General features: G+C 48.7%; 1 protein-coding gene across 9 annotated transcripts in view; it reads right to left on the bottom strand.

The window, feature by feature from the left end:
* The window catches only part of UPF2 (UPF2 regulator of nonsense mediated mRNA decay), a 1,571,752-nt gene that overhangs the window by 1,302,360 nt on the left and 243,170 nt on the right, over positions 1-26,222 (bottom strand). For all 9 annotated transcript variants that reach the window (XM_085652863.1, XM_085652867.1, XM_085652865.1 and 6 more), the window contains one exon: positions 6,698-6,801. In XM_085652863.1, coding sequence (XP_085508989.1) covers positions 6,698-6,801 — 104 coding nt within the window. The remainder of the gene's footprint in view (positions 1-6,697; positions 6,802-26,222) is intronic.

Below are 26,222 nucleotides of genomic sequence, written 5' to 3' on the forward strand. Positions count from 1 at the left end.
CGCGGCAGGGGCTTTGAAGCCCCCAGCCTTATCATGCTAAATCACTAGCCATCATGCTGGAGGAGGGATGAACACCTTCCTCCGTAGCAGTCAGTGTTTCTAACTTCAGAGCTTGGGCTCTCACCTGCAGGGGATCACAGCCTTGTCTGTGGTGGCAGACTGGACGATACCAGTCATCCATCACACTAAATACTGGCAGGATTTTCAGGAGGCACCTCTAAGATGCCCCCAGGCTACATGTTATAATAAATTTAGTACTGGCAACAATACAGATTTATTAAGACAAGATCTATGATACCAAACACCATAGGTTTCAGTAAAGCCATTATGCAGCTGGGGAACACGTAAATACCAGCGCCCAGTACATTTACTTAAGATGGCTTTCATGTTCACTTGCACTACCTAGTAATTTAACTAATCAGCACAGTCATTTCTGGTCATGCAGATATGTCCTCACATTTAATATAATCAGGGCTTGAAAAATCATAACAATGTTACTAGACCTGCGGGTCTAGTAACTTGAAAAATCTACCCGTCCTAACTGTAATGTTGTTGACCTCTGTCTCTGAAAGCCAAGCAAATGTGACAAGATAATATTTAAAGGTATCTTTATTGCTCAGTCACATTGTGAGCAATAAAGATGCTGTTATATCTTGTCACATTTGCTCCACTTTCACAGACGGAGGTCAAAAGTCAGTTTGTCTTCCTACTTGCCAGAAAGGGCGAGTACGCCCTAAAAATAGCTTGTCCAGATTAAATCGGGCTTGCCATAGCGAGTGCAAGAGTGGATTTTTTGAGCCCTGATAATGCAACCAGCCTTAGGGCTAAAAGGACTGCTGTAGGGGTGACTTACATATATTAAATGCAGTGACTTTGGCATGGCACACAGCGAGTGTGCCATGTCGTATTTTTACACATGGTTTGCACAATGTCATGCAGTCTGCAATGGCAGCCTGCATGCAATTTTTTTTGGGGGGGGGGGGGGGGGGGGGGGGGGGGTCTTTTAGCGTGGCATAATACATGCTGCAGCCCAAGGGGACCCTCTTTAGTACCCATGCCCTAAGTAGCAGGGATACAATTTAGTAGGGACTTGAAGTTCTAAAGTGTGTATCAAGTTTAACAAAATTAGACCATTTTACCTTGTTTGAAGGAAAAAGAGACCTGGGGCCTGGTTAGCTAAGTCCTAGTGCACATCAGTCCAAAAACAGGAGTACCACTGGCAAACAGTGAGGATGACTATAACAAAAAGCACTTTCCCACAGCAATATAGCATATGATAATTTTTTGTACTGCTTTATTATGGTACCGTGGGGCTCAGACTTCGCTACAGGGGAATTATTCAACATGTTTATCTAGGAAAGACCCAATACTGGATAATTAGGGGTTACACGGGGTGGGAAGAGTGTTGGAAGGGCCATCAGCTGCCGAACTCAGAGCCCGATTAGGACATGTCTGAACCTAAAAGCGGAACAAAATCTAACAATGGAGCAGATGCACATTGCATACTAAGGTAGGAGTCTCTATACCTCGTGACTCGAAAGACTTCTTCTATGAAAAATTTGTTGCAAACATCCAAGTCCAATACTATGGCAGGAGTCCGCAGAGCAGGTATATCTACAGGCACATATGCTACAAACGAACAAGCTACTTACCTTGGGTAATACTCTTTCTAGTAAATGGGGACTCTAAACAGCAGGTTGTTCACTTTTTGAATCTTCCCCAGGCATCAGACTGGATCCAGAAAGATTTCAGTAGTACCTCTGCATGCCGGTAGGTGGCTCTGTGCAGCTACGCACTGACCCTGTTCCTCTCTGAAAATGATGTGCGGTGCCCATATAGACACCATTCCTACGTGCTGAAGTCAGTTCCTTTGAGGCTGCCCACGTCCCCAGAAGCAGAGCACCAGGAGCAAACGCGCTATGACCGGTGTCCATACAGTCCAAACCACAGAAAGGGGAGGAATCTCTTGTTAGATAAGAGTCTCTACCAGAAAGAGTTACTGAAGGTAAGTAACTTGTACTTCTGATAGAGACTTCGAACTGCAGAATCTGAACTGTTTTGAATAGATACCAAAGCAGGACATATCTGGCGGAGAGTCTGCGGATGGGCTCAAAATAATATGTCCTATAGGACAAAGCAGGCAAAATGCCCCTCTGCGAACCCGGCTGTCCAGTAATGCTTTGTGAACATATGGAGGGATGCCCATGTAATCCCTGGCAAAGGTCCAGAAGACAACACAGTGGTAGCAGCTTTTGCCCTGGTGGAAAGAGCACAGGGTCCTTGTGAAGGCTGCTTTTGGCCAAAGTGTAGCAGATCTTAATGCAGAGAACAATTCAGCAGGAGATGGCCGGCTTCTATATGGCCTTACATTTTTTTGTCCATCTGTCTGGTGGAAGGTCTCTTGGCTTCTTTTAGAATGTTCATACATTCCGAAGTCAAATCAAAGTGTCCATATTGGAGGACTTCAGGAGCCATGCCGTCAATCGTAGGGATGAGAGATTGGGGTGAAACACCATCCCTCCATTCTTGGATAGCAAGTCTGGATGGCATGGCAACCTCTTGTGTGGAACTTCTGATAGTTGAAGAAGGTCCGGGTACCACCACTGGCAAGACCATTCCGGGGCTATCAGAATCATTCTGGTGTTAGACCTGTAGAACTTTTTGGTTACTGTAGGAATCAACGGGATTGGTGGAAAGGCATTCAGTAATCTCGGAGACCATTTTATCAAAAGGGCATACCCTCGAGAGCCTGGTCGGTTAAACCTGGATGCGAAGACGGGGCATTTTGCGTTTATCACGTCCGCAAACAGGTCGATGTCTGGTACTCACCAATTGTGAAAAATGGTTTGTTACTTCATCATTGAGAACCCAGTCGGGAGCTTCGATGAAGTCGCTGCTTAGGGCATCTGGCTGGACATTGAGAGTTCCTGGAAGATGAATAACCCCAATGGCTACATCTCTTGCGATAAGCCATTTCCAGATGGTCTGAGACTCTAGAGAAAGAGGTCTCGATCAGGTACCCCCTGCTTTTTCAAATAATGCATAGTTGGGATGTTGTCCGTTTGAACCAGAAGGGCAAGAAACTGGAACGAGGTGTACAGAGATTTGTGAGCTAAGTGTACAGCTATCAGCTCTAAGAGGTTGATATGATAACCTTGTTCTGTCTCTGACTCTGACCAGAGACCCTGAACTTGGAGAGAACCCATGTGAGCACCCCATCCTTGGAGAGACACATCTGTGACTATTGTCTGGGTAGGAGGGTCCAGGTGAAAAGGAACTCCGTTCATTAGATGGAATCTCTTCATCCACCATTTGATAGAATCCTTGGCTGATCGGGGAAGAATCACATGGTCCTTCCAGCTCCCCGATATCTGCATCCACTGGTCCTCCAGAGATTGTTGCAGAGGACGCATGCTTAACCTGGCGTTTGGTACAATGAAGATGCAGGATGCCATTGATTCCAGCAGCGACGACACTATCTGACTGTGTGGAGAAGATTGTGACACTTCTCGCGGATTGAGAATAACCTCTCCTCCGAAGGACACAAGCTTGCCTTTGCGGTAAGAGCTGATTGCCCACCTGGTTCTCTCTGGTGCAGTTAATGTAAAACTCTGTGACCTTTTGCTGTCCAGGTTATGGAGTCTCATCCCTCTTAAAGGGGTGAGGCAAATGCATTACAACAGGTAACTTAAATAATGACGATTGGTCTGGCAACAGTAAAAAGGTTGAAGAAGCCGAAAGATACCCATTAACTGTGCAAAAAGCAAAGCCTTGCCTGTCAAGCGACAGAACAAAGAAGAAAATGCCAGATAACCGGGTCATAAGAAGGTCAATCTGTCATGAGCCACACCAAGCCACAAGTGTGTCCCTTAGGATAGGCAAATGCAATTTTTTGAGCGACGCCCGGTCAACAATATTAGATCAACCACCTCTGGAGTAAAGTCAAAAATGCTCAGCTGTTGCTGCAAAATCTCCAAGCAAGAAGGTAGAGAATACAGAGGCACAGGAGCAAGACCCCACTGCAATTCTGCAACAGCAGATCCTCCCTGGATCAAAGGACACACACATGCCCAGGAGCTCTAGATACCATACTCTCAATGCTCAATCCAGAGACACAAGGATGACTTCTTCAGAACTCGGGGCAGGAGAGTTATCAGCAGAAAGACTAGAGTTCCACTCTAGGTATGAGCCTTCAGAGAGAGAGAGAGACTCCTTCAACGCGCAGTTTGTCTGCCCTGGCATTCAAATATCCCACCAGCTGGTTCACCGCCAGGAAGATTTCTTGATGGTCCAGCCATTTCCAGAGACAAATGGCCTCCTGGCACAGGGTCAATGGCTCAACCCTGCCTTGTTATTGCAGTACCACAAGGCAGTGGTGTTGGCCATGAGCACCTATGGAAACTTTCCTTGATGGACGTCAGGAAGGCTTTCAGCACCAAAAGGACAGAGTTCCACTAAGGGAATGCAAAAGAGATTTTGAAGGTGGAACGGGAGGTTGACTAGTGCACTGTCCTTTGCACAAGGCAGATGGATGCCATAGCCACAAAATGGTTGGGAACTGTGCTGGTGTTGAAGTGGCTGTCTATAAGGGGCACCTCTGCAATTGCCACGGTAAACATGAAGGGAATAACGCAGTTGGTGTACCTGAGCAGATAAGCCCTAAGAGGACGCAGTGGTCCATCTCTCTTTGAAGAGCTCCAGAGAGGAATCTGCAGTGCAAGGGGCATAGTGTCCATAAGGGATGACCAGTCATCACCTGAAAAACTAGCAAAGAGCAGCCAGGCATGGCAATGACTAGTGACACTAGTGCCAATGGCCAGCCTGATTGAGTACATGGTATCCAGGCCACAATGAATTGTGAATATGGCAGCGTTGGTCATCCTGTATAGTTGAGTCAGGACAGGGCAAAAGTATTCCGGGACACCTGGGAAGATTTGAGCAACTCAGTTCCAATGAGTATTGGAGTAACAGCCCAGCAGGCATCTGGCACTTATAAGTGATGGACTGAGATCAAAAGTAGGGGAAAATAAAATACACTTTTCCCAAAGGACTCTGCTCTTTTGGACTTCCTATCCAGAGCAGTAGTTGGAAAAGTGTTTGGCGGTCATTGAAATAGTGGAAGCCTGCACCAGCAAACTCTCGGGTGAAGAGTGCTGAAACAAAAAGGTGGGGTGCCTAAAAGCGGGACAGTGGTGTCTCGGGTGCCCCCAGGAGAGTATCAGAAAGTGCCTATTTTAAATCAAGTAGGGGTTCAGTAGTGGTTTGCCACGAATGGAGTACTTCAGTCCAGAAAATGGTTACAACCTCTATGGTAGAGGTGTTGGAGGTTGAGAAAGATTGCCACCCTCCAAATGACCACCACAAAAGAAGCACTCTCGACAGTGGCAGGACCAGGGGGTGAAATAAGACTAGCATCAGGAGATTATCTATACACTGCCAGGGGCCTTGACACATCATACCAGTTGCCTTTCTGAGGGTTGACCAATTTTGTCTCTTGCATCATAATCATTTTTGGAATCCATCACAAACAATGTATGTAGTATATGGGATCTGCCTTGCAAAAGCAGGACAGCAAGCGATCAGAGGAAGAATGTTACGGTTCTCTGGAAGCGATTCTATGCTTAGGTCCAGGTTGGAACAAGCAAAATGGGCACTTAGTACTAAAGCGAAGGTAAAGTCGGCATTAGCGTTGGCACTCAGGGAGTCAGCGTGGATCCGGAGTGTGTGCTGGAGCCCGGAGAGGCCCAATGATGGTTCTGAGGATTTAACTGATGCAGAGAGCCTCTCAGGTAGCAGGAGCACCAAAGGTAGTCAGAAAGTTTCTGAAGTGTCAGAGCATGGTCTCTTGAAACTCTTCGATCTGCCATGGTGTCGCAAACAACCCTGGAAACTCTAACTTCAGGAGCAACGTTTAGAAGTACGGTGGCGCCCTTGCGCCTTTTCCGGTGTACGAGTGTGTCATGAAGGGGCAGAGTCCTGCATTAACTTTTTATGTTTTTTCTTCGACTTACACAAAGGTTTGGAGCTCAATGCCGATTGGCCTCTGAATCAACTCTGGTGACTCCTGGACCAGGAACTGGATGACACTTGGACTTAGACCAGTCACAACATGAGAGTCTTGCGGGGCTTGGAGACGTAGTGGCACCTCATGACCCCGACTGACCTTTGGGTTAATTAAAGCGCAGTCACTGCCCTCCCTGGAGTTGTGGCTCGACAGCAGACATTACATGCACACCTGATGGGGGTCTGTCACAGTCATTTTCTTGCGATAGTCCTCAGGATTTAAAACCTGTAGTTTTGGGAGATCACATTTCCCTTGCACACTGAAAATTTGGAGGTAAAGGGTTTCGAAAGAGACTAAAGGTAACCCCAGATTTGCGTCTGGTGGTATGGAAAGAAAGGAACTGATTTCATCATGTAGGGGTCGTGGCTGTTTAAGCCCTACATGTCATGCCTTCTGGAGAAGACAAGAAAAGGAGTTAGTGTGGAGTTGCATGAAGGCACCTATCAGCACACGGATGTACAAATGAAAAGTTTCTGGAGGCATTCTGACGAATATTCAAAAGGTGAGGAATCCGCAGTTAGAAGTCCTTAGCAGAAATCACTAACCGTTTTATATAAAATTCCCAAAAAGAGCCAATAGACAATTAAGAATTTTTTTATGACCATGAAAATTAAAATTCAAACATAACTTCACCTTATCAATAAGATCTCGATTGACACAGTTTGGTAGCTGCTGAATGAAAGAATCTACTATAAGCTTCAAATGTGACCCAGTGCTGGCTTCTTCATCTTCTTGCTCTAGAAACAAGGAAAAGTAAAAACAGTTCAAGGTAAATAAACAAATAAATTCCACTTAATCAAGCACTAGGACTGGACTAGGTTATTAAAGCATTACAGAGCCACATTCAAGTAAGCTAGGTGACTGGTAGGTTTTAATAATATAGTTTTAAAAAAAGAAGAATACACACATTAGGCTGCCAGTAGTCTGGACTGGAATGAATCACCATTCAGATTATCCGATATCTGAAACAGAGATATTTCTACAAGTTGCATTAAATGCACATTTATTCTCAGAAGAAGAGGGGAGACTATCTGTGGTTAAGGACACGACTAAGACTTTGCACGCAATGCTTGCAGCCCTCAAACGCAGAGAGGGCCTACTGGAGGCGAGAGCAGAGACCGCAAATGTCAGGTCCAGAAGGAACAATATCTGTATAGTGGGGGTCCCAGAGGGTACAGAAGGACCCCAGCCCACCGACACCGCCTTAATCGCGGACTAGTTTCCCTCATGGAATTCCCTGGAGACATTATTCTCTATACTCTCCAGTGGAGCAGGCACATAGATCCCTTGCAGCCAGGCAGTCCCTGCCTCTGCACCCCCCCCCGCACCCCCCCCCCACCGGAGACACTGATCATAGCACGTATCATTAACTTTGTGGACAGAGATGCAAAACTCAGGGATGTTCAGACACTTGGCAAGTTTCAATGCGGAGTAAGCCAGGCCCAAGGTCATGCTCTTGCCCAAGTACACTCTGAAGGTCCAGCAGCATTGACTCACCTCTAAAGCTGTTAAGAAAACGCTCATGCCCATGCAGTTCAAATACTTGCTGCAAAAGCCCGGGTGCCTTAAAGTCTTCTATAACAAACACTGCTCTTCAACACTACAGAGTGCTTGGATGGAAGTGCGGCTGATCCACAGGAAAGGGGAGCATGCGTTACCTACCACTTCCAATAAGGACTCGACCGCACTAGAGAGGTGGCAGTTGCCACGACATGCCAGAAGGAACACACTGAGGCATAGATCGGAAGAGACTATGCCATCCAGCCTAAACACCAGTGGCCAGTGTTCCTGGAGGGCTCCCCCAGATAAGGCCCAGAGAGGGAACTGTACAGCCCTCCAATGATAACTGGGCCTATTGTGCTGCCACCCCTGGTGGGAATCGTGTACTGAACTGAAGTTATTGACGGGGCCATGGAAAACCTTCCCCCGGTAACTGTTGTGGATGTTTCGGTTGAGTTTTTAGTCAGGCGACAGATTCGTCAGGCAAGGGGTAGTAGTGTAGGGGGGCAGGAAAAGCAAACAGCTGCCGCCAGGTTGCGGTGCTGCAAGTGGGTTTTGTTTATTACGTCCAGGGGTGGCACCTCCATGTGGGCGGAGGAGCGTCGCCCCATTGCTTTCTTGCAGTGCGAGAAGCAGAAACATAAAATGGTATTATAAATACCATTTTATGTTTCTGCTTCTCGCACTGCGAGAAAGCAGAAGGGTTTCGTTGGGGACGGACAGGTCTGCTCGAGGGCAGGGGAGGAGTGGCTAGCCCAATGCTGCCGACCTTAACTGTTTGGTCGGCCCTCTGGGGCTGACCAAACCAGTCATGCGCACTCCCTTTTCTCCATGTAGGCTGCATGCAGTCTACATGGACAAAATGGCCTCCCCATAGACGCCTGTGTGTTTGGCGTCCCACCCAATCACAACGCTGCCATTGGAATGTTGCGATTGGTTTAAGGGAGGGGAGGGAGGCTGTCTGCTTCCTGTTCCTGCGGAGGCAAGAAAGCAGGAGCAGACCCAGCAGCAAAGACGCAGGACCCGGGAAAGGTAATACTCATCAATAGTCATAAGCACTGAATAGAATAGCAAGCCCATACCCACTTTCCAGCGGACACGTAACAGTATAAATACAGCACATTTAAATATTTCAAGGATGACCAAACAAATTTCTTAACAAGGCTTGCCCAAACTGGGCATCCGCCTGTGTGCCAGAATCTAAACAATAATGGCGAGAGAAAGTGTGCACTGTTCGCCATGTAGCAGCTTTACAAATCTCTGCAATAGATACACTCCTAAGAAGAGCGGTGGTCTATGCTTTTCCCCCTGATAGAATGGGCCTTTTGTTTACCCTGGAGAGCTCTGTTAGCTCGTTGATACGACAACGATATACAGGACACTATCCACCTAGAGATAGACCTATTGGAAGCTGCAGAACCTGTGTTCATGGAACCATAATTTATAAACAGACGATCTGATTCTCTCAGGGTCTTTGTTTTGTCTAAACAGAACTTCAGAACCCTCTTGAGGTCCAAAGAATGAAGGGACCTTTCTGGAGGATTTGAAGGATTAGAAAAGAATGTGGGGAGTGTGAGAGTCTGATTGATATGAAAATCCGACACCACCTTAGGCAAGAAACTCAGATGTGTTCTTAAAACCACTCTGTTTGCATGAAAGACATGGTAGGGCTCTTGACAACACAACGCCTGGATCTCACTCACTCTGGGAGCCGAGGTGATAGCCACTAGAAAAGCGGCTTTCCATGTCAAATGTTGTAAAGAAGCTTTGTGAATAGGTTCAAGGGGAGCCTCCATCAGTTTAGTTAAAACAATGTTGAGCTCCAAGGTGGGGAAGGAGACCTGATTGGTGATAAACCTTTCTTAATCCCTCAAGAAAATCTTTGACCACACGAATCTTGAAAAAGGAAACCTGAGTTGGGGACTTTCTATATGCTGTGACAGCTGCAAGATGGACTTTGGCAGAGGAAAACTTAAGACCAATCATAGCCAAATGCAGCAAATACACAAAGATCACCGGTTTTTGACCCCAGACAGTATCATGTCCATTGTTCATGTACCACAGGTAGAAACGCTTCCACTTGAAAGCATACGATTGTCTGGTGGAAGGTCTCTTGGCTTCTTTTAGAATGTTCATACATTCCGAAGTCAAATCAAAGTGTCCGTATTGGAGGACTTCAGGAGCCATCGCCGTCAATCGTAGGGATGAGAGATTGGGGTGAAACACCATCCCTCCATTCTTGGATAGCAAGTCTGGATGGCATGGCAACCTCTTGTGTGGAACTTCTGATAGTTGAAGAAGGTCCGGGTACCACCACTGGCAAGGCCATTCTGGGGCTATCAGAATCATTCTGGTGTTAGACCTGTAGAACTTTTTGGTTACTGTAGGAATCAACGGTATTGGTGGAAAGGCACTCAGTAATCTCGGAGACCATTTTATCAAAAGGGCATACCCTCGAGAGCCTGGTTGTTTAAACCTGGATGCGAAGACGGGGCATTTTGCGTTTATCGCGTCCGCAAACAGGTCGATGTCTGGTACTCACAAATTGTGAAAAATGGTTTGTTACTTCATCATTGAGAACCCCGTCGGGAGCTTCGATGAAGTCGCTGCTTAGGGCATCTGGCTGGACATTGAGAGTTCCTGGAAGACGAATAACCCCAATGGCTACATCTCTTGCGATAAGCCATTTCCAGATGGTCTGAGACTCTAGAGAAAGAGGTCTCGATCAGGTACCCCCTGCTTTTTCAAATAATGCATAGTTGGGATGAAACTGGAACGAGGTGTACAGAGATTTGAGAGCTAGGTGTATAGCTATCAGCTATAAGAGGTTGTTATGATAACCTTGTACCTGTCCTTAAGAAGAGCTGAGGGGTCGCTCGAAACAGGTTGACACCCACTAGGGACATCTGATGCATCACAACCAGACCCCCTAGGGACTCACCCCTTTTTTATATATCAACTGGGAGCAAGAATAAAAGTCATTTAGCCCACTAGTTAGATATTTTCAATAAATTCACTCCACTCCACACACAACCCCACACCACACATAGTCTCATTAAAGTGCTCCTACGTATTTCCGCAAGTCGTAGCATGCCTCAACCCGCAGCGGGTTGGGATGGCCCCTATGATGAAGCATGTCACCGTGGGGAAACCCTGGTGAGTGAGGGGACTCAAGAAGGGACATTTTTCCTTCTTCTTGCTCATTATTTTTTGCTAGGTTCTCTATCTGAGAGTTCAGATTTTTTGATTACATATGATCCAGGAGGGTGGACCTAGCCTCTTTTCCCTCTACCTCACCCGTTCTTTTTGATCTTGTATACTTTCAAGCCATCTTGGAGACATATTAATAGGAGGAGTCTTTTCTCTGGGAACCGGAGATCCCTCCATCATAACCTGGAATAACGTGAATGCCAGCTGAAGATGAACCTTTGCTCATCATCGAACGTATGGTTCTCGATGTCAAACTTGGCTTTTGTAAGTCTCCTGAAGGCATGGTGAGATCTTTCTCCCTCAACGTCGACCGCTGCCTTTAAGTCGACCCGGACTGGGCCACCATTGACGTCAAACGCTGCTGCGGAGACACTTGAGGATCCGCGTCAATGCGGTGATGCCCTCGACGCCGAACGAGAAGGCATTCTCGACATCGACCACCTATAGGCCCGCGGTGTCTTCAACGTCAACTTTCTCAACGGTGATCGTGCCCTCCACATCTACCGTCTATGGGTCCGTGAGTGTTTTCTCGTAGTCAATTCTCTCGAAGCCGACCTTCGTGATGGAGGCAGAGATTGACGCCGATCGTGTCTTGACGTCGACGGATGCATCAACATCATCTCTGATCTTTCATGTTCAACATACTTCGAGCCCGAAGTATGCCTCGACATCGGCTTAGTAGTCGTCGACAGATGTTCTCGCCGTTTCGACAGCGATCTGTCCCTCGATGTCGTCAAATGTCTTACTTGTCTTCCTGACATCGATTTCGACGCCGACGGCGAGAAATCCGGAATCTGCTTACTTTTGGAAGCTGGAGAAACAGATTGACACCTTTTCTTTCGTTTTTCATGAGAGGAGGGCTTCGTGGAGGTAGGATTGCTCTCAAGGCCACTTTTAGTATGTCCTTTTCCTCTCTCCATTGAGGTGTGAAGTTTGATCTTCTCTCTGTCACGCAGAGTTCTCTTTGAAAATTGCTAACAATAGTAGCACTTCCCTGAGTTGTGTGAAGATGGCAAACACACAATACACACAGAGTAAGGGTCAGATTTAGCCATTTTCTTCCCACAGAAAGAGCATTTATTAAATAATGCAGGCATTTCTGACAGAAAATAGTTGGTAAATTGTCAGAAAAAGATAGAAAATGAATGCCAGCAGTATAAAATGTTGAATAAAAGTAGAAATAAACCAATTTCTGACTAGAAATAGCCAAAAACTGACGAACTCAAGCTCCAGGATCCTCACAGAAGGAGTCGGAAAAAAGAACTGACCTGTCACCTGTGGTGCATGATGGGAGCAGGGGGCTCCTGGAGATCTTTAAAGGCACGGTGTCCAGGTTCTTGGAATCCTTAAAGGCAGGGTGCCAGTTTTTTGATACTGTGATGTTTTTTCTTCTATGCAGCCTATGAGCTAATTGCCTGCTATTACTTGCCTTTTTTCCGAAAATAAAGGGCTGTGTTGGAACACTATTATAGTGTATGTATTCTGTTGCAGTGTTTATATGAGAGATTTTCTAAAAAAAAAAAAACATGTAATTTTGGCAAATTAGCCTATCTGAAGTACATTAGGCTGCATATTTATGTATGTATACATGTATGTTTTGGAAGTACTCTGTACTTGTTTGTCTAAACATACACATATATAGGTCTTTTTATATATAATCCGGGATCCCGCACGTGGGCGGGTATTATTCAGTGCTTATGACTATTGATGAGTATCCCCTGGAAGATAAATAAGAGATACCAATGTTGGACAATTGGATTTACAGGTAAGTAATTTGTTCTCCAACATTGGATCATATAAGTGTGTGTGTGTATATATATATATATATATATATATATATACACACACACACACACACACACATATATATACACACATATACACACACACACATTCACATACATGAATCAGAACAGCAAGCAATTCACATTATAATACTTAAAGCAGGAAGGAAGTTCGCCACTTTTTCATGAATGTATGTTTGCTCCTCCAGGTGGTTGCATAGCAGATGACCTTCAAGGGCACCCTAGCAACAGCCCCAATTGATGGCGTGCCGCTCGTCAAATGTGCCCTCACTCTGCCATGGAGAGGACACTTGTCCTTGGCATGAAAAAAGTGATGCAGGCTGAGAATCAACAACCTATTTTGTTTGGACAGGGCATTACATTTTCTTGGTTGACCTTGTCTTGTCTAAGTAGAAAGTCAGACATCTATGTAAGTCCAAGGACCACAACAATCGTTTTGCTGTTATAGATAGGTTTGAAAAAATGTTACATGAATAACTGGTTTATTTAGGTGAAAATGAATAGGAACCTTAGGTAGCAATGTACGGTTGGTTCTGAGGATTACCTTGTCGATCTTAAACTGGCTAATAGGTTCCTTAAAGGTGAATGCTTAAATCTCTTCCACCTTAGAGTCAACAGAAGTGCTGTCTTCCATGAGACAAAATTAAAGTCTGCTTTATGTATAGGCTCATAAGGAGGTAACATCAACTGACTGAGAATGGTATTTAGGTCACAAGTAACCGGAGAATGTCAAACGAGTGGAAATGCTCTGAAGAGCCCTTTCATAAAAATGTTTTATGATTCCTTGGGGGAAAAAAAAGAGTAGATGTTGAGGTTTCCATTTGCCTAAATTTCGAGATTGAAGATGAACCCTGACTGAAGAATGTTTGAGTCATCTCTTGGCCATATTCAACAAATAGGAAAGGATTTAATGATGTTTTATTTGAAGTGGATAATCACCATTATTCCTGCACTAGACAAAGAAACATTTTCATTTGGCGTTGTAAGTCTTATTAGTCACGGGAGCTCGATCCAGCGATAGAATATTTCCAAAGGGGTTATGATAAAGCACAAATTTTGAAACAGAGTCGACCTTTACATTGACGGTGGAATGTGCACCCAAACCCACAATAGGGGAAAGGCCGACTTGATTTCAACATTTGTGGTTTATCATAACCCCGTTTATATTGAAGGATAGGCTCCTTATACGGATGACCAATGCTATTTGAATTGGATCCCTCCTTCCAGTTATTATACAAAAACAAACACACCTTTTGAATACTACATGAACATTTGTTTGTATATGTATATAAGTATCGAGTCGGACAACACGGCGCGACCTTTTGCAGCAGACAGAATTTAGCTGCATCTCTGTACCGACCGCTTTTAGCCGTGATGAAGTTCCTATAAAGGGAACGAAACGCGTTGGCTGTTGTCCTGTGTTTTTATACGAAGAAGAATAAAGAAATCTGAAAAGACCATACTGGCTGATTTGTGACTTCACCCCTGGTGCTGCCTTCAACTTTCTTGAAATTTTGTCTCTGGATTTCCAGTGGGATCTAACTGCAGCAGGTCTTCTCTGAGGCGATTAGCACAGGATTAGATTACTTAGTGGACATTAAGTTTGAAGTGCTTAACATAGTCAGCTGTAGGATCAATAGTTGTTATATATATGTTACCTACTGGCCAGTAGGTAGCTATAGTTAGGACCTAGTTACTATAGGAAAATGGCAACATTCTATTCGCAATAACTTTGGCGCCGATTGATGAATCTTCGTGAAATTTTCAAAACGAATTTTTTTGTGGAGATCAGCTCCTATGTTGAAAATTTGGGGGTGATTCGTCAAGGGGGAGGGGGGGGCGAGAAAAAAGGGGGGTCCCAAAACGTGTTTTTTCAATGTTAATTTCCGTAGGCTACAGGTCGAACGGGTGAATGGAATTACCCCAAATTTGGCAGGGAGAAGGGTCTTGGTCTAGAAAAGCACGCTTTTATTTATTTGGTGTAAATACATAAAGTAGTTTTTGAGAAATATCGAAATTTACAGATACCGAGATTTGGGAATTCTGCCATCTGATTGGCTGAGGTGTTATGAACACGAGCTGGCTGCTGATTGGCTGCGAGCGTTTGCAACTAGGAAGTGTTGGCCGCCATTTTCTGTTTCCGTTGAAGAGATTAAAGGGGAAAAAGGGCAAAAAATGTGGGGAAGAGGAGGGTAGGAACACTAACCTCTGTGGGGTGTTTAGGGTGTGCTATAGAGGGGGTGCGAAGCAAACTACTCGTACCTACCGGTCTCAAAGTGCTGGGTACGGAAATTAAGTGCGGTATTGCGTAGTCTGATGCTGCTATGGTGAGCAGCTGCGGAAGTCGGGGATGAAAGCGTAGGCCTAAACTGTGTGTCTTATGGTGTGAAGTCATGTACCCTGGCCGCTGCAGCACACCTGTTTTTATACCTACTGGGACGAACTACTGACTCCTACTGGTTTGAAAGTCCTGGGGCACGGAAAATATGTAAGGTATTGTCTAGAGTCTCATGGTGCTAAGCTGAGAGCTGAGGTGCTGCTGGAGTCGGGGATGAAAGTGTGAGTCCAAACTGTGTGTCATATGCTGTGAAGTCATGTGCTCTGGCCGCTGTGTCACATCTGTCAAGTAGTGTCAGCATATAGTTATACCTACTCGGAGGAACTTTTGTTTTGTACATTGTAACTTGTGTATGGTGCTTAGGGGGTGTTATACAGGGAGTGTGAAGGTAAATTTGCGCATATCAAATTAATACGGTATTTGTAAAGCGCAAACTACTCACCCCTATGGGTCTGATGGCCCTCGAGGCCGGCGTGGAAATTATGTGAGCTATTAAGTGAGCTATTGCCCAGAGTCACATGGTGCTGAGCTGAGGTGTCCAAAGGTGTCCTTCATAAGCATTTCCAAACCTACCCCAGTCAATGTGCCTGGATCATTTCAACCACAATGCACAATCATGAGGTCAGGGTGTGGAAGATGCAAAGAGGTTTTAACCAAAGGTAGCAATTGGTGCAACTTCAATCTTCTGTGTAAACCATTTAATGTCCACATTTTGTAAACCTAGGTCTAAGTCAATACGTCTGTGTTCTGCATACCTCTTGCACCTGGAAATATAGCTATGTCCTATAATCCACACTAGCATTTTTAAGGTATGGTTGGAAGGTATGGAAAGATGTCTGTAGCTCATGCAGTTCCTTGGTAGAATAAGGGATATGTTTAAAGATGGGGGAAGTACTTTTTTTTGCCATACAAAACGATACGTGATTGGGAGTTGAAAAGCATTCTTTTGTAAAAGTAGGGTGCACATTTGTTTTGTGGAAAAGCATCTTTGTGATTGGTTAAGAAAAAGCAGATACAACGTGGAGTACATATCATAGGATAAAATTTGCTCAACTGAACCACACCTGCTACTTGCATTTGGAAGGCACCGTTCGAACTTAAAACAATCGTGACCTTTTAACCTGCACGTGCCGTTAAATGTTCGTGAAAATGTTGCAAAAAATTATCGTTAAGTTTAAAAAAACTTGATGAACTTTTAACCTGCATGTGTTGTAGAATGTTCTAGGAAGTTTGGATAGAATACGTTGCACTTCTGACTTCTATGTGTTGTTGAATATTAAAAAAAGGGTTTATATGGAAAATTCAAAAGAAACCAATAGAGAAGTTTTGAAACCTAAAAGAATCAAGGAACTATTCTAATTTGTTCTTTACCTGTGTTTATGTGCGGAGCAACAAAATTATAGACACAACAGCACTAGGAAGAGGAATAAGCAGGGAGTGGGGGGACGGGGGGAGATGGGCAGAATGGCACACATGCACAATTAAGTACAGCACAAGTATAGACAAACAATGGCCAAAATGAAACACACCAACAAGGAGCAAAAGTCACACAACCCGCCAACATCCCACCACTGAACAAGCATAAAAGTGAAAACCTGTGCAGGAAGCCGCACAGGGCCATGCGCTGATAGTCAGGGAGGGCTGTGCCCTGGGTCCTGGCTCGGTGGCGTTTTTTATTGGCCCCGGAATCGGAGTCGACGCACACAGCCGATGCCGGGGAAACGTCCGCAGATGAGGACCCGGCATGAGGGCCTGCTACCTCTGTGGGACCCGAAGGCACACCAGGCACAGTGGGCGACTCAAAACAAGCCTGTAGTGCCTTTAAATAAGCCTCCATTTGGGCACGCGTTGCCCCCAACACCCAGAAAGGGTGGATATGGAGGAGGAGGCTGCCGTGTGCCCTTACCCGGCACAGTGCGAGAGGAATGGGCGGCAGCGGCACGGACATTGGAGGAAGATCTCCTTAAGCAGCGCCTTTGCGTACGCTTACCTGTTGTCGCACGGCGGTCGCAGGAGCGACCTCTGGAACGAGCCCGATCTCCAGAAGAAGAGCAGTGACGGGAGGGAGCCGGACCACACATCTGTGCGGCCAGCAATTTCATGCGACGCCCCCTCAAGGACTTCGGTTTCATCCTCTGACAGGCGTCACAGTACTTGGAGTCGTGGTGCACGCCGAGGCACCACATACAGATGAGGTGCGGGTCAGTGCCAGACATCTGACGCGCAAAGGCTGCACAAAACTTATAGCCGGAAGGCATTGCACACTGTTCCCACGACACCTGAGGGTGTCGAGAAGGCCCAAAAACCAGGCCAAGGAACTGCTGGTTTTCCAGGATCCACGCTTGGACGCGGGAAAGAAGAAAACTGACGTTAGCGCACTGGGAGGGGCATATATGGCTCCGCTGACGTCATGTCCGTGGACGATGTCAGGGCGGAGCCGGATGGCACTGCCCACGGCATGCAGATGTGCTGCTGCGAAAGATTTTCCGGATCCAGTCTGACGTCTGGGGATATTCTAAGGTAAGGAATCTGCGGCCAGATGTCTCGATCAGATATATATATACACACACACACACACACACACACATACGAAAAAGTAAGTCTACAGTTGGCGTATCCCCCGTGAGAAGACCGAGAGAGAGACTGATTCTGGAGGTAAGATCGCTGTGAGGGATCCAGAGGGTTCTCTGTCAGCTGCTCTCATCTCCGGGCTCTGAAAACGTATCTAAGCAGGAGCCGGTGCTTAGGCAACCTGCGGGAGATGGAGAAGTTGAAGGGAAACGTAAAATTAATCAAGGCTGGATCTGAGCGCAGTGGGATACTTTACAAGTGATGGCAGACAATGAAATAGAGGCTAGGCTAAGAACATCTGAAGGGCTTTTCAAGGAGTCAGCTAAACAGAGTTGACTCATCGATATCACCATCCACTAGTGGTCCTGGTCAGGCGCCTTTTCAATCTATTCGCAATAGACTTGAAGGATTCACGAAAACTAAATTATCCAAGTGGTAGGAGGTACAGTCTTTGAAACGTTATCTGGAAGTGGAAAGGGTCCCTAGAGGACTGAGGAGAATGATCACTCCTACCTATGAAAAACCCACACCCTGATTTAATTAAGGAATGGGTGGAGATAAATGCTGATTACACTCCATGATCAAATATTGACAGGGAAAATATTATGGTGCAAATAAAAGAACTAACTGACCAATTACAGAGCCTGAGTTACAAAGAAACTATAAGTAAATTACTGAAAGAGATGAAAGGGAGAATGAAGAAACATGAGGAAGTTATAACAGCAAGAAAAGCACATACGTTTCAAGGAGATCATGGAGACTATGAAAATGGAAGGATTTACACATTTTCCTGCAAGTTTGACAGTATCAGTAGGGAAAAACATGACAACTAAAAACACGACAAGTTACTACTGTCAGTTATATCAGTTCAGGCACTGGCTCAGAACCATATCGGGAAGTATCTACATATAGGAGTGGGCTGATCACAACCGTACAGGACGAGTACCGGTATTTACAGCTGGGCAGGCTTACAAAGCATTGACCTCAGCAACAGCAAAGAAGCGGGAGAGTCATGGTGGACAAGGAAAGCAAAGGTGGAGATTCTGCTGGAGTAACATGAAGCCACAGTAAGAACTAAATAACTAATATGGTAATTAACCTTACAAATGAAATCTTAACAGCTGAAGAACAAGTTACTTACCTTTGGTAACGCTTTTTCTGGTGGATACAGTATCTGCCTGTGGATTCCTCCCTTATGAATATCCCCTGCACCAGCATTCCGTGGAAATTTCTCCGATCTCTCCACGCCGACGAGGTCGTCACAATGCTATGGCTCCGCATGACATCACTGGAGCCACAAGAGAGCCTTGTCGGCGTGATGACGTCAGTTCCACCCATTTTTTCTGTGCCTCCGAGGCAGTATTCACACAAATACACACAGTGTAAAGTGAAAAAGGAAAGCAAAAGAAAGCAAGCATTTCCTATAAGCCTACACAAAGGCAAACGGAGGCAATACAAAATGACAATATGAAGCAACATATTAACCAAAACCTCTTTTAAGGTATAAAAGGGTGGACAACTGGGAGGGGGTGGGTCAGTGAGAAATCCACAGCCAGATACTGTATCCACCAGAAAAAGCGTTACCGAAGGTAAGTAACTAGTCCAACCACCGGAGGAGGGTGTCCACCCTTCTATACCAAAAGGTCCTGCAAAACAGAGCGCGCGAAATGGCCGTCCCTCCTCACCTCAGAATCTAAGCAGTAATGCTTTGCGAAAGTGTGGAGGGAGACCCAAGTTGCGGCCTTACAGATGTCCAACACAGGAACACCTCTGGACAAGGCAGAAGTAGATGATTTAGCCCTGGTGGAATGAGCTCTAATGCCTTCAGGAGGCTCCTTACCAGCCAGAGCGTAGCAGATCTTGATGCACAAGATAATCCACCTAGATAGAGTGTGCTTGTGCACCGCCTTGCCCTTTATGCGTCCAACGTAGCCCACAAAGAGCTGATCGTCCCATCGCAGGTCCTTCAATCTATCCAGATAGAAACTAACCGCCTCTTAGGATCCAAGCGGTGAAGCCTCTCTTCCTCCTTGGAAGGGTGGGGGGAGGGGGGGATATAAAGTAGGGAGGGTAATGGACTGCCCTAGATGGAAGGGAGTTACCACCTTAGGCAGAAAATCAGCCCTGGTCCCGAGAACCGTCCTTTCAGCATGAATACTCAGAAACGGAGGCTTAGAACTTAAAGCCTGAAGCTCACTCATCCTCCTGGCTGAGGTGATAGCCACAAGGAAGACCGTTTTGAATGATAGCAGTCTTAAAGGCCAACTATGCATAGGTTCAAATTGGGAACCCATTAAGAAAGTTAAAACTAGATTTAAAACCCACTGGAGCATAGTGAAGGGAGTAGGCGGAAACATATTAGTAAGGCCCTTAGTAAACCTTAAAACAATCGGAGATTCAAAAAGAGAAGGCTGATCAGGCAAACAAAGAAATGCAGATAAAGCTGACAAATAACCATTAACAGTAGCCACAGCACAACCCTGCTGGGCCAAATACAGCGAAAAACAAAGAACATCAGAAAGGAGGGCTTTTAAGGGATCAATAGACAGCTCTCCACACCATTTAACAAATCTTTACCACCTATACGGGTAAATGGACTTGGTGGAGTGTCACCTGGCCGATAAAAACATCCACCACGTCAGGCGGGAGAGAGAAAGAGTTCAGGTTGCCCTGTTCAATCTCCAGGCATGAAGGTGCAGGCTCTGGAGGTGGGGGTGTAGAATCTGCCCCTCCGACTGTGAAAGGGAGACGGAGCGGTGGGTGCAACGAGAGGTGAAGAAGGTCTGTGTACCACACCCTTCTTGGCCAATCCAGGGCGATCAAAATAACTTGGCCCGGTCTTGGCGAATCTTCCTCAGAACCCGAGGAATCAAGGGTATGGGAGGAAACGCATAAAGGAGTTGTAAGCTTCAACTCAACTGAAACACGTTCCCCAACGCCCTCTGCATTGGAAACTGGGGACTGCAGAATGACAGGCAGTGCGCGTTCGAGAGTGGCAAACGGGTCCACCCGAGGAGTCCCCTACGTCCGAAAGATGTGTCGAACTACCTCTGGATGAAGCCTCCACTCGTGGTCGGCGGAGAACAGCAGACTGAGACTGTCCACACAAACGTTCAGCACCCCCGGCCAGATGATTTGCCATCAAACAAATCAGATGGTCCTGAGCCCAGGACCAAAGCCGCAACGCCTCCCTGCAGAGACGGTACGACCCTAATGAACAAGTTACTTACCTTCGGTAACGATGTATCTGTAAGAAACATTAGTTAGTTAGATTCCTCACCTTAGAATATCCCCAGGCGTCAGACTGGATCCGGAAGATTTTTCGTCAGTAATACCCCTTGCGCGTCGCTAGGCGTCGTCTGCGGCTCCGCGTCCGTCGTCGGCGTCGTGCGCCGGAATGACGTCGGAGTACTTAGACGCTGCCCTCGCGCGCTGACGTCAGTTCTTGTACATAGCTTTCCGCGCCAGGAACGCAGAGCCATGCAAAGACCGACACTGGTGCCAAAAAGAAAATCTAGGGGCCTGAAAAGGATATCCTTAACCCTAGATGTCGGTTCGCAGAACGGGGAGGATGGGTGGGTCGGTGAGGAATCTAACTAACTAATGTTTCTTACAGATACATCGTTACCGAAGGGAAGTAACTTGTTCATCTGAAAGAAACACGTTAGTTAGATTCCTCACCTTAGAATAGATACCCAAGCAATACCATCCCCGGTGGTGGGTCTGCGAACCAAGATCACACCAGAAAGTCCTGGAGGACAGAACGGCCAAAGAAGCCATCCCTCCGGACTTGGCTGTCAAGGCAATAATGCCTGGCAAACGTGTGTAGCGAAGCCCACGTCGCCGCCTGACAGATGTCCTGCAAAGGGACACCCTGTCCCAAAGCAGTAGTAGCCGCTGTGGCCCGAGTGGAGTGGGCGCGCAGCCCAACAGGAGGGTCCTTTTTTGTCAAGGAGTAGCAAATTTTGATGCACAAAACGACCCACCGAGAGATGGTCCGTTTGTGCACCGCTTTCCCCTTCTTAGCACCCACGTATCCAACAAAAAGTTGGTCGTCCACCCGGAACTGCTTTGTGCGGTCCAAATAAAAGGAGAGCGCACGTATTGGGTCCAGACGGTGGAGCCTCTCTTCCTCTTTGGAAGGATGCGGAGGCGGAAAGAAGGTGGGCAAGGTGACAGACTGCCCAAGATGAAATGGAGTCACCACTTTCGGAAGAAAGGAGGGACGAGGCCGAAGGACAACCTTGTCCGGATGAACAGACAGAAAAGGAGGCTTTGAAGGTAAAGCCTGGAGCTCACTCACCCGTCTAGCCGAGGTGATGGCTACCAGAAAAGCAGTCTTAAGCGTCAGCAGACGAAGAGGACAATTATGAAGAGGCTCAAAGGGAGCGCACATTAGAAATGTGAGAACAAGATTCAAGTCCCACTGAGGCATTACAAAAGGGACAGGAGTGAACGTGTGAGTAATGCCTTTTAGAAAGCGTGTAACCACAGGGGACTTGAAAAGAGAAGGCTGATCAGGAAGCCGCAAGAAGGCAGAGATGGCAGCAAGGTAACCTTTCAGGGTGCCCAGGGCAGAGCCCTGCCGGGCCAAAGAAAGAAGAAAGAGGAGAACCTCAGAAAGAGGGGCGGAAAGGGGATCCACAGCCTTTGCTGTGCACCATGCCACAAATTTGTTCCACCGGCAGGCGTATACCGACTTTGTGGAAGGACGCCTGGCTGCCAGAATGATATCACAGACTTTAGGAGGCAAGTCAAATGGCATCAACTGTCGCCGCTCAATCTCCACGCATGGAGGTAGAGGCTGGACAGGTTCGGGTGGAGGACCGTCCCCTGCTGCTGCGACAGAAGATCCTCCCGAAGGGGCAGACGTATCGGAGGATCGGTCAACATACTGAGTAGCTCGGGATACCAGTACCTTCGTGCCCAATCCGGAGCCACCAAGATGACTTGGGCCCGGTCGCGCTTGATCTTCTTCAGCACTCTGGGCAGAAGTGGTATAGGCGGAAAGGCGTACAACAGACCGCAACTCCACTCGTGACGAAAAGCATCGCCGAGCGAGTGCCGCCTTGGAAATTCCAACGCGCAGAACTGCTGACATTGCGCGTTCTCTTCGGTGGCGAATAGATCTAACCAAGGCTCTCCCCACTGCTGAAAGAGACCTTGCGCCACTTCGGACTTCAGACGCCATTCGTGATCCATCATGCACCGGCGGCTGAGTTCGTCTGCTCTGGCGTTCAGAGAGCCCGCCAGATGTTGAACCACCAGGGTGACGCCCTGGTGTTCCAGCCACGTCCAGAGGCGCAGGGCCTCCTGACAAAGGGTCCACGACCCCACCCCGCCCTGTTTGTTGCAATACCACATGGCGGTGGTGTTGTCCGTGAACACCTGCACGACACTTCCCCAGACAGAGGGAAGGAAGGCTTTCAGTGCAAGTCGGATCGCTCTCAACTCCAACAGGTTGATGTGGAGACGAGACTCCGCCGGAGACCAGAGGCCTCTGATCTCCGCCTCTCCCATATGGCCACCCCATCCCAGGAGGGACGCATCCGTCACTACGACATGCTCCGGTTGGGGAAGGGAGAGGCTTCTGCCCATGACCCAATCGCGGTCCGTGAGCCACCACTGCAACTGCTGTGCAGTGCCCTCCGAGATCAAGACATGGTCGGACAGGTTGCCGTGATGCTGGGCCCACTGAAACTTCAGGTCCCACTGCAGAGCCCGCATGCGCCGCCTGGCGTGATGCACTAGTAGGATGCAGGAGGCCATCAGCCCCAGAAGCCGCAACACTAGCCTGACCGAAACCCAGGATAGAGGCCGAAAGATGGGAATCAGGGCCTGTATATCCCGGACCCGCTGTTGCGGTGGATAGACCCGGAACTGCGCCGAATCGAGAACCGCTCCGATGAAGAGGAGCTTCTGAGAGGGACTCAGGTGTGACTTCGGTACGTTGATGGAAAACCCCAGCAAATGCAGGAGATCCGCCGAAGTCTGGAGGTGGGAGACGACTGCCTGGGGCGAGCCCGCCTTCAACAACCAGTCGTCGAGATAGGGGAAGACTGGAACCCCTGATCTGCGCAGATAAGCTGCGACCACCGCCATCACTTTCGTGAACACCCGAGGGGCACTGGTGAGGCCGAAGGGGAGCACGGTAAACTGAAAGTGCTCTTGGCCCACCGTGAACCGCAGGTAACGCCGGTGGGCCGGCAGGACGGGGATGTGGAAATATGCGTCCTGCAAGTCCAACGCTACCAACCAGTCTCCGGGGTCTAGGGCAGCTAGAACCTGAGCCAAAGTCAACATCTTGAACCTTTCCTTCCGGAGGAAGGCATTGACGTTCCGGAGGTCCAAGATAGGGCGTAGGCCCCCTTTGCCCTTCTTGGGAACCAGAAAGTAGTGGGAATAACAACCACGACCTACTTCTGGACCAAGAACGCGCTCGACGGCCCCCTTGGCCAAGAGGGCCGAAACTTCCTCGTGGAGAAGATTCAAATAATCCCCCGAGATACGGTGGTGCTGCGGTGGCATGGCTGGAGGGGTCGTCTCGAAGGGGAGGGAGTAGCCCCTTCGGACGATTTGCAGCACCCACCTGTCCGATGTGATGGACCGCCAGTGGAGCAGGTGATGGCGAACTCTGCCGCCCACTGGCGTGGAATGGGCCTGAAAGCTCGGACTAGGAAGGTTTTGAGGCGGATGCTGCCGGGGTGGATGTGGACTGACCTCGTCGTCCTCCAGAACCGCCTCGGCGGAAACCACGTCCGCGACCGCGCGCAGGTTGGTTCTGCGGCTGGTGTCTAGGCGTACGTGAGGAGGCACCCCTTCCTTGGCCACGAAAGGGGCGAAAGGCGGAAGTTTGCGACCGCGGGGCCGAGAGGCCCAAGGACTTGGCCGTAGCCCGGGAGTCCTTAAAGCGATTCAGCTCACTGTCCGCTTTCTCGCCAAAAAGGCGAGTGCCATCAAAGGGCATGTCCATGAGAGAGCTCTGGACATCACCCGAAAATGACGTGGACCGCAGCCAGGCGTGACGTCGAAGCGCCACTGAGGTAGAAATGGCCCTACCCAGCGAGTCCATGGTGTCAAGCCCACAACGTATGGCATGTCGCGCGGCATCCCTCCCATCGGCCAGAGCCTGGGTAAGTCGTGTCCGGACCTCCTCCGGACACAGGGGCAGCGCGTCCTCCACCGCATCCCACAGAGAGTGGGAATAACGGTCCAAGAGACAAGCGGTGTTCAAAGACCGCAGGCCAAAACTAAGGGAAGAGAACAGCTTCTTGCCAAACTGCTCTAGTCTCTTGGAATCCCGGTCCGGCGGGGCAGTCGGGAAAGAGGATTGGGAGGTGGAGGCCTGGATAACCAGGCTCTCAGGGGTAGGGTGTTGGGACAGAAAACTGGGGTCGCCCGGAGCAGGGCGGTGGCGCCTGGTGACGTTCCTGTCCACAGGAGGAACTGTGGAGGGCTTGGACCAGGTGCCCTGTAGAACGTCAGTGAGGGCCTCATTGAACGGCAGCAGAGGCTCAGTGGAGCTTGCTGCAGACTGAAGCACCTCAGTGAGGACGTTCGTCCTCACAGCCACGGCAGGTAGCTCGAGCCCAAGGGCTGCGGCCGCCTTGCGCAGCACCACGGAGAAAGCAGCACCCTCCTCCGAAGCCACAGTCGGAGGAGAGATGAATCCAGTGTCTGGCGAGGTATCCAGACCACTGGCCTCCCCCAGTTCATCTGCCCAGTCCTGGGACAGTTGGGCCTGAGCGGCCATAGGATCCTCGGATCCCTCCCAGTAGTCCCCATCATTCGACTCCTGGTGTAGAGGAGAAAGTAACGGAGCCGGGCGGTAGACAAAATGTGTCTCTAGCGGCGTCGATCTCCGCGTCCATCGGCGCCGGGCCCGGAGCGGGACTGAACTGGGGCACGACGTCGAGCGGAGTCGGCGTCGGGGGTGGTACCGGTGTCGACGCCGGCGGAGGAGGCGTGACTAGGTCGACCGGCGTCGACGGGGACTCGAGAACGGGTCCCTCGGGCGCTTGCGGCGTCGAGGCCGGAGCCGTCAACGGCGCCGGGGCCGGAGCCACCGGCAGGCAAGGCAGCCCAGTCGGATCCGCGGGGCCCGAAGGCGCACCAGCGGGCGCCGACGGCGGAGCCAGGTTCCTCATGGCCGAGAGGAAGGCACGGACTTCCGCCGGCGTCGCGTTAGTCCCAGGGACCGGAGGGTATGGGGACGTGCGCGGCGCCTGCGGCTCCGCCGGAGCCGCGGGGGTGGAACCACCCTGACCCTCGGCCGAGTCGCGCGACCGGCGAGGGGAGTCCCAAGAGCGATGTCGCCTCTTGGACTTCTTGGAATGCTTCGACTTACCCGAAGACTTGGATCCCGACGACCGATGGTGACGTCGGCTGCGGCTCCGCGACCGATCCTTGGACCTCCTCCTGGACCGGGATCGAGAGGCGCGCGGAGCCGAGTGGCGAATCTCAAGAAGCTTACGGGACCGCTCCCGTCTAGCCTTCGAGGTCAGGGCCTTACAGTCAGAGCACGACTCCGCGTCGTGGTCGAGGCCCAAGCAGTACAGGCACCGGCGGTGATGGTCCGTAACCGACATCAGGCGGTTACAGTCAGCACAGGCTTTAAAACCAGGCATCCTACCAGCACCGGAGTCGATTGACAGGATCAAAAAGGATCAAAAAGTTAGTCAAAAATTGACTAAAGGGGTAGCTCTCCCGGATCTGCGTTTACTGGCGCGGAAAA

Source organism: Triturus cristatus, chromosome 4_1, assembly GCF_964204655.1.
Source record: "Triturus cristatus chromosome 4_1, aTriCri1.1, whole genome shotgun sequence".
Taxonomy (NCBI): Eukaryota; Metazoa; Chordata; class Amphibia; order Caudata; family Salamandridae; genus Triturus; species Triturus cristatus.